Raw genomic sequence first — 8568 nt, 5'->3', positions numbered from 1 at the left:
CCCAAGCTACAGAGGCCAGGCTGCTGGGGAAGGGGTCAGTCTCTTTTCCTGGAACTCCTGATGCTTCCTCTGGCCCCAAGTGACACCACCAGGCAGGCTGGGGCCCACCCCTTTTGCCCTGGCTGTGACCCAACAACCCCCTCAACACAAACACACACACACACACAATGTCACCCATTTCTTTCTCTGCAGCCTATCTCCTGAGCTGCCACTTTCCCCGACGTCCCAGCTTATGGAGCTGTGACCGTCACTAGCCTCCATCCAGGAGGCAGTGCCCGCTTCCATTGTGCCACTGGCTACCAGCTGAAGGGTGCCAGGGCTCCTTACCTGTCTCAACGCCACTCAGCCCTTCTGGGATTCCCGGGAGCCCATCTGCATTGGTGAGTGGCCCCAGGGGACTCAGTGCTGAACGGGGGAGTAAAAAGGGGGGCTCAGCTCTGTTCTCTGTTGCTATGTAGTACCGTCACAGGCTCCCCGTAAGGAAGCCAGAAAATGGTTTCACATGTCCGTGGCATTCATCCAACCCACACTTAGTGAGCACCTACTATACAGAGGCACCACAGGGTAGATAGAGCTGAATTAAACAGGGAGTGTGCCCTCAGCGAGCCCACCCCTTCCAGGAAATGGGGGAAGAAGAAAGCACGTGAGTCATCAACTTTCACAGCAGGAAGTAAAAAGTACCAATGAAGAGACATACGTGACCTGGGCGGAGAGAGAGCAGTCATTCTTAGCTGGGCATTTACAAGGTTTCCTGGAGCAAATGGCACTGAAGGTTTGACACTTCAGTGGACAGTGACACAGAGGAGAGGTAAGGGAGTGTTTGAGGCCTGAGACTTGTGAAGAAGACAGAGGGAGCGCCTTGAATATCAGCCAAATTACTGGGGTGGGAGCTGTTTAAATTTTGGAGAGGAGGAGAGAGGAGCTCACAACTATTCCCCGGGAAAGCCAATCAGGTGGTGTCCAGAGGCTGGGAGGCCAGCCAGCCAGGCAAGCGCGTTTGAACTTAGTGACTTTGGAAATAAAGAGGAGGGAAGAGATTTCAGAGAACACGGAGGAGAGAAAGGGCGAGAGTGGAAGGAGAGACTCCCAAGTTCTGCTGGCAGGAAAAAGATGGGAGTGTTTAGTTTGCAATATGAAAGGCAGTTTGGGCTTTTTTCCTTTCTTTTCCTTTTTATTTTAGCTTGGGCTTTTGAACCTTATTTCATTCTATACACTCTTCCTGGCACAAGCAGAGGTGACTGAGCCAGGCACGGGCTGTCTAGTGAGACCAGCAAGCAGCTCGGCATGTTCAGGGCAGGCACTGCTGGGATGGGACAGTCAGAGAGCAAGGGGACCCACGGGAGGGCAGGCTGCTCCCAAATGAGGAAGGAGTCAAAGCAAGCTTCCCCAGGAGATGACGTGGAAGGATTACAAGCATGTTAGCCCGGGAGGTGGAGTGGATTCCTGGGACAGCACATGCAGAGGTGAGGAGGGACGCAGCAGCGCGCTCCGGGGAGGACTTGGTGCGCTGTGCCTAAGGAAGGGGGGAAATAAGGAGAGGCTGAGGCCAAGTCCAGAATCGGGTTCATAAAGGGCTGACTGCCATCTTAGCTCAGCCTCTGTCCGGGGGTCACAGGGAACCACGGAGGAATTTAAGTGCAGGGCAGGGCATGATCAGGTTGGAAGGGCCTTCTGTTCTGAGAACAAGCAAAAGGTAGCTTTGCCCTCTCTGCAGAGAAGCAGAGGAGACACTCACCACAAACCCCTCTCCACACGGCTTACTCAGTGAAAACATTCTGCTGTCTTGAACATGTGGAGACAAAGGCCCTCTGTCTTGGCAGCGGGGTCCCTGCGAGCTGGTAGGGTCCGAAGCTCTCTGTCCAGGAGAGGAAAGTGCTGCCTGAACCAGCCACGCTCCTCTCGCCTGAGACCGCTTCACTGGCCCCACCTGGCCGCTGGGCGTGTATGGCCCAGGAACTGAGCGGTCCTTGGTGATGGGGACAAGTGAGCTGCTCGGCCTCTCCTTGCAAAAGAGGACCATCCCAGGCCAGAGGAGGCAGTGCTGGAAAGGCCCTCGAGGGTCAGCCCAGGAATGACGGTGGCAGTGATGCTATTTCTGAAAGTGTTCGAGGCCATCACCTGACTAGTCGTGTCTACTCAGGGCACAGAATTTGGAGGTGAATGGCGTGCACACCACGTTTGTCATCCCTGATCTAGTCCTACCCCCCTTTGTACACTGATTCAATCATTTGATTCAACAAATACTGAATACCAACTCTGTGCCTGGCCTGAGAAGACTGGCCCCCTCTCCCAGGGGATCCTAGTTAAGGGACATATCCAAACAGTAACTGGTTTTAGGAAGTGGCATGAGATAGAAGTAGTAGATACACCCAAGAAGGTTGGAGCCTGGGTAAGAGGCTTTCATAAAGTCCACCTGGGGGCAGTCAGGGAAGGCCTCCTGGAGGAGTCAGCAGAGAAGGAAAGTGACTCACCCAGGGCCACACAGCCAGGCCATGGCAGAGCTACCACATTCAAGGGAGTTGTATATGGGTAGTCCCAGAGATGTGAAAGGTTAGGAGGCAGATTCTGGAGTCCAGGCTGCCTGGAGCTGCAGGGTTACAGGGGCAAAGGATTGACTTTCAGAACCATGAAGGCAAAGATCGCTGCTGCCCTATGCACAGGGCACAGAGCTGGGGAAAGAAGGAAGCCTTGGTAGGCTGCCTGGGATCCAGCCAGGGGCCACGCCCACAGTTCTGGCCTTGTCTCCCAGCTGCCTGCGGTGGAGTGATCCGCAATGCCACCACCGGCCGCATTGTCTCGCCTGGCTTCCCGGGCAACTACAGCAACAACCTCACCTGCCACTGGCTGCTGGAGGCTCCCGAGAGCCAGCGATTGCACTTGCACTTTGAGAAGGTTTCCCTGGCAGAGGATGACGACCGGTGAGGGGATGTCCTGGTGGGAGGGGAGCACCTGGCTTGGTAATACCCTTCTGGAGGGACAGTACACAAGCATGGGTCACACCCCACACGGGTCAGCAACTGGCCACACAGCTGCCACTCTACTGACCCAGGCTCATCATCCGCAATGGGGACAACGTGGAGGCCCCGCCCCTGTATGATTCCTATGAGGTGGAGTACCTGCCCATTGAGGGCCTGCTCAGCTCCGGCCGACACTTCTTTGTGGAGCTCAGCACTGACAGCAGCGGGGCAGCTGCAGGCATGGCCCTGCGCTATGAGGGTGAGCCTGATGGGGCCTACCCAGGGGTGAGGGGCTAGAGTGGGGGTTTGGGCCTAGGGTCTCTTCTCTCATACCCTCCCCCTCCATGCCATCATCACTCCTTCCAACTCAGCCCTTGCTCACCTGGCACCAAGGCCCTCTCTCTTCATCCCTTCCTGCAAGTCCAGGATTCCTACCCCATCTGCAGGAAACCCCTGCCTGGACCCAGACCCTCTGGTCCAAGGGAATGAATTCTCTAGAATTTGAAGAGCAAAAAAGGCCCAATTCTTAGGGAAGGAGAATTGCTACAAGAGACATTCTAGAACCACTCATGCATGCATGCATGAATTCATTCAAAACATGTATTGAGTGCCTTCTATGTACTAAGCACAAAATTAGGTGCTAGAAATATAATGGTGATCAAGACAGCCTCCTGAGCATAATAGGGATGGGTGCTCTGGGCTGTTCCTGCCCCCTGCTCCAAGCCCAGAATAGACATTTGTAGTCAGGATGAGGAAAGCCCTAGGAAGGGAAGTAGGAGGACATTTGCCCCGTTTGTCCCAGTGAAGGCTGAGCTGGGCCCTGTGGTTTACAGCCTTCCAGCAGGGCCATTGCTACGAGCCCTTTGTCAAATACGGCAACTTCAGCAGCAGTGCACCCTCCTACCCTGTGGGTACCACCGTGGAGTTCAGCTGCGACCCTGGCTATACCCTAGAGCAAGGCTCCATCATCATTGAGTGTGTTGACCCCCATGACCCTCAGTGGAATGAGACAGAGCCAGCCTGCCGAGGTCAGTAGGCACAAGCAGAGATGGGCCTGCCAAGGGCAGGGAGCAGGGTGGGCACCAGGGAGCCAGCCTCAGAACCTGGGGCCACAGGGTCCCAAGGACGTGTCATGCAAGCGTCCCGAGGAAAAGGTGGGGACTCCCAGCAATGGGTAGGCACTCCTGTGGGCAGATGGCAGCTCCAGGACATGGCACTGGGGGGGATGCGGAGGGGACGTGCCTCCCGGGCCTCCCCTGCCTTCCAGCTGTGTGCAGTGGGGAGATCACAGACTCAGCCGGCGTGGTGCTCTCCCCCAACTGGCCGGAGCCCTATGGCCGTGGGCAAGACTGCATCTGGGGCGTGCACGTGGAGGAGGACAAGCGCATCATGCTGGACGTCCGAGTGTAAGTGCCCACTGGGCTCAGCCAAGCCAGCTCCTAAGCCATGGAAACAGCTCTTGCCCAGCCCATCCTGGGGTCCCCAGGCCCACCCTCCCTGACAGTCCTCCTCCGTAGGCTGCGCATAGGCCCTGGTGATGTACTTACCTTCTATGATGGGGATGACCTGACAGCCCGGGTTCTGGGCCAGTATTCTGGGCCCCGAGGCCACTTCAAGCTCTTTACCTCCATGGCCGATGTCACCATCCAGTTCCAGTCAGACCCTGGGACCTCGGTGCTGGGCTACCAGCAGGGCTTTGTCATCCACTTCTTTGGTGAGTTTGCCCCTGCCCCACCCTGTGCCTGAGGGAGAAGGGATGCTGGAACGCAGACCCCAAAACATGCAAGTGGGAGAGGCCAGGGTGATGAGGAGCCTGAATGCTCTTGTCTGACAAGGGAAAGCTCAAAACACTCTGGGCATCACCTGAAGTTAGCCTTGCTCTCCATCTTCCCCCAGGGCCCAGTGGGAGAAAGGGACCTTCTGTTGCAGCAGGAGGGATTTGGTGGGCAGCAGGCAGAACTTCATAACAAAAATAGGGGACCAAGGAAAAGTATTCCATTCTACCTTTCTGATCATCTTTATTAGAAGTGACAATTTCCCCCACTTTACCCGGCCCATCTCTCAGGACCGAGAAACTGGCCAACATGTATTTGGAGCTAAGGTCAAAGCCTAGGTGATAAACCAGGAATCAAGGAGACAGTCATGTCAGGGACGAGGAAGGAGGGGCACTTGAGTGGGGAGAATGAATCACTGAGCCGGCCCAGGCCAGGCCCAGGACCAAGTGGCAGGAGTCGAGTGTCCTCAGGAGGAGGGAGGCTAGCACTCTGGTACTGGCTGAGGCTCTACATCTTTTGCCCTGTGCCCCTAGAGGTGCCCCGCAATGACACGTGTCCAGAGCTGCCTGAGATCCCCAATGGCTGGAAGAGCCCGTCACAGCCTGAGCTGGTGCATGGCACCGTCGTCACTTACCAGTGCTACCCTGGCTACCAGGTGGTGGGATCCAGTATCCTTATGTGCCAGTGGGACCTCACCTGGAGTGAGGACCTGCCCTCCTGCCAGAGGGGTGAGTGTGCCTGTTCCCCATATGCTCCCCCAATGCAACCTACAAGCCTCTCTCTTGGACTATGAATTAGACTCCAGCTGTTATCCTCTGGTATCCTTGAAGTTCTTCCACCTTTCATAGGCTCAGTTTCCTCATCTGTGAAATGGGACAATACCTTTCCATAGAGTTATCTACCAAGTACTCCAAGTGTTTCGTTCCTGGTAGCTGGCCAATCAGTGTTTATTTGTTTGTTGTCATTGTTTTAATCTTCATTGTTGAAAGTATTACATATGTCCCCCTTTTTCCCCCATTGACTCCTTCCAGCCCACCTCTCCCCCCACCCCAGGCCTTCACCACCCTATTGTCTGTGTCCATGGGTTATGCATATATGCATACAAGTTCTTTGCTTGATCATCTCCCCCGCCTTCCCTCCAAGATTCCTCACTCTGTTCCATGCTTCCATATCTCTGGATCCACTCTGTTCATCAGTGTATTTTGTTAATTAAATTCCACCAATCAGTGTCTGTTGACTCTCATGGATTGGAAGGGGACAGAGGTGGGGCCACACCAGCAAAATGGTAGTGACAGATAACTAGAAGAGGGAGCTACCTGGCATGAAGATGTTGGCTGCCTGGCACAAGGCCCAGGAGGACTGGCTTTTGTTGAGTTCTACTTGAGCTACTTCCTCCCCATCACCCTCCCCCCACACCCCCATAGTAACTTCCTGCCATGACCCTGGGGATGTGGAGCACAGCCGACGCCTCGTATCTAGCCCCAAGTTCCCCGTGGGAGCCACGGTGCAGTATATCTGTGACCAGGGTTTTGTGCTGACGGGTAGTGCCATCCTCACCTGCCATGACCGCCAAGCCAGCAGCCCCAAGTGGAGCGACCGGGCCCCCAAATGTCTCCGTAAGTGTCAAATGGGTAGGAGGGGAAGCCTCTGGTAGGAGATAAAAGATGCTGCCTCTGGAGGCGAGGGGCTTGGCACCCTCACTAGGCTCCGCCTGCTTCGCAGTGGAACAGCTCAAGCCATGCCACAGCCTCAGTGCCCCCGAGAACGGTGCCTGCAGTCCTGAAAAGCGGCTACACCCAGCGGGCGCTACTGTCCACTTCTCATGTGCCCCTGGCTATGTGCTGAAGGGCCAGGCCAGCATCAAGTGTGTACCTGGGAACCCCTCACACTGGAGTGACCCCCCACCCATCTGCAGGGCTGGTGAGTGATCTGCCCCCCTAAGCCCTCTGCCTGGCCCATAGGGCTGCTCTGGCAAAGATGTCAAATGTTGAGAACCAGAACCCACTGCCCACACTCCCTTCATATTACCCTTGGTCTCCCGAGTCTCTGCCCGATTCTCCTGACCTGGTGACACCAGGACAAATGCTGGGGTGGGCTCTCTTTGGACAAAACCTTCCCATGATCAGCCCACTCCCTGCCTTAGTGGTTAGGCCTGTTGGACTCAGCCACTGCCCTTGGCCCTCCCCTCTTGTTCCAGCCTCTCTGGACGGGTTCTACAGCGGCCGCAGCCTGGATGGTGAGCCCCCATGCTCGAAGGCCAGGGAAGTAGTCTCTTCCGCTGGTTCTCATAGATCCCGGGCCATTGGGTTCCCCAAGGAGGGTGGAGTGAAAAAGAGAGAGGTCTGGGACTAGCAGGGGGAAAAGCTCCTTCCCTGCCCCCAGCCGGCTGGAAGGAGCTGTTGGCTGGATTTCCCTGGGCAGAGGTGAGGGGCTGTGGGCTCTAAGTGACCGGGACCTCTGCTCCAATCCCACCCTCTGTGTTTTCAGTTGCCAAGGCACCTGCTGCCTCCAGCACCCTGGATGCTGCCCACATGGCAGCTGCCATCTTCCTGCCACTGGTGGCAATGGCGCTCTTGGTGGGAGGTGTGTACCTCTACTTTTCCAGGTGAGTCTGGCTTCCATTCCTATCCTGCACACCTGCCTCACTCCTGCCTTGCACTCTACGCACAGGCTTCTCTGTCCCACAGGCTCCAGGGAAAAAACCCCATGCAGCTGCCCAGAACACGACCCCGCGCCTATGACCGAATCACCGTGGAGTCAGCATTTGACAATCCAACCTACGAGACTGGAGTAAGTACCCAGGCCAGCCCTGACACCCGATCCAGCACCCAATGCTATGCTCCCTTGGGCAGGTACCCCTGAGGGCCCTATCAAGTCCTCTGGCTCTTTTCCTTTTCCTTGGGAAGGTGGATTGTGGGCTGGCAAACTTTATGCAAGTTTCCAACTCCCAGCAGTCTCTTTCCTTTGCAGGAGATGAAAGAATATGAAGTATCCATCTAGGTGGGGGAAACCAGCTCAGCCCTGCATCACAGCCCAGCAGCGGAGCCCCCAGCTTCCTGCTGTCCCTCCACCTCCTGTACATACCACCTGGGAAGAGACACCACTAACCTCTCACGAAGTTGTGCCCTTCCCCACCTGCAATGCCCACCAGGTCCTATTTTCTTGGTACCACTGCCCATGAGGGTCTTTCCTTGGGTCCAAGTCAGGGGGCATCTGCCTCTGGGCAGAACACAGCTGGAGCATATGCATCAAGAACCAGCATTTCGCCTGACCCTCCTTCACGCCCTGCACCTCGAGCCTGGAATTCAGAGGCAGAATGGAAGCGCCTTTCTCCATGTGACCACCATCCAGCCCTGGCATATAGCACTGTGCAGCAGCGCTAACGTGATGATGGCAGAAACTGCGCCAGGGTGCTCCTCACAGGGCCATCACCAGTGGCCAAAACTGCTCTCAATAGTGACCTCTGGGTGGTCCCGGCCCATGCCAACGTCAGCCCCTTGAGAAAGCCTCTAGTCCTTCTCTAAAGCCCCAGGAATGGACAGTTCTGCCCCTGGCCCTTCCCAGTGGAGGCAACAATTCTAGGGGATCGTGCGGGGTTTAGAGACCTTACCCAAGCTAAGGCTGGGGTTCCCTAGGTACTCATGCTCCACACCAAAGCAGGAAGCCCCCCTGCTCCCCTACCCTGAGGAAAGACCTCCTCCTGATTGCCAGTCTGGCTGTTAAAACATCCCCTTTCCCACTAATCCCTTCTCTAACTCCAACCACTTGCCAGACTCCCCTCCTGGCCACTGTTTTGGGATACGAGTGGGCAGGCATAATCTGGAGAAGTGTAGAAG

At 56.0% G+C, this 8568-nt stretch overlaps 1 protein-coding gene across 1 annotated transcript in view; it reads left to right on the top strand.

Annotated features, from left to right (window-relative positions):
- Window positions 1–8290, top strand: part of SEZ6 (seizure related 6 homolog) — a 42460-nt gene extending 34170 nt beyond the window's left edge. The window contains 15 exon segments of the mRNA XM_079798970.1: window positions 193–224; window positions 226–315; window positions 317–380; window positions 2750–2918; window positions 3050–3216; window positions 3791–3985; window positions 4225–4363; window positions 4475–4671; window positions 5266–5460; window positions 6157–6348; window positions 6455–6652; window positions 6930–6968; window positions 7220–7337; window positions 7420–7522; window positions 7703–8290. Coding sequence (XP_079655096.1) covers window positions 193–224; window positions 226–315; window positions 317–380; window positions 2750–2918; window positions 3050–3216; window positions 3791–3985; window positions 4225–4363; window positions 4475–4671; window positions 5266–5460; window positions 6157–6348; window positions 6455–6652; window positions 6930–6968; window positions 7220–7337; window positions 7420–7522; window positions 7703–7732 — 1928 coding nt within the window. The 3' untranslated portion in view covers window positions 7733–8290.
- The last annotated feature ends 278 nt before the right edge of the window (window positions 8291–8568 follow it).

Source organism: Cnephaeus nilssonii (genome assembly GCF_951640355.1).
Source record: "Cnephaeus nilssonii genome assembly, chromosome: 19".
In the NCBI taxonomy this organism is placed as follows: Eukaryota; Metazoa; Chordata; class Mammalia; order Chiroptera; family Vespertilionidae; genus Cnephaeus; species Cnephaeus nilssonii.
This window is presented reverse-complemented; position numbering and strand designations above follow the sequence as displayed.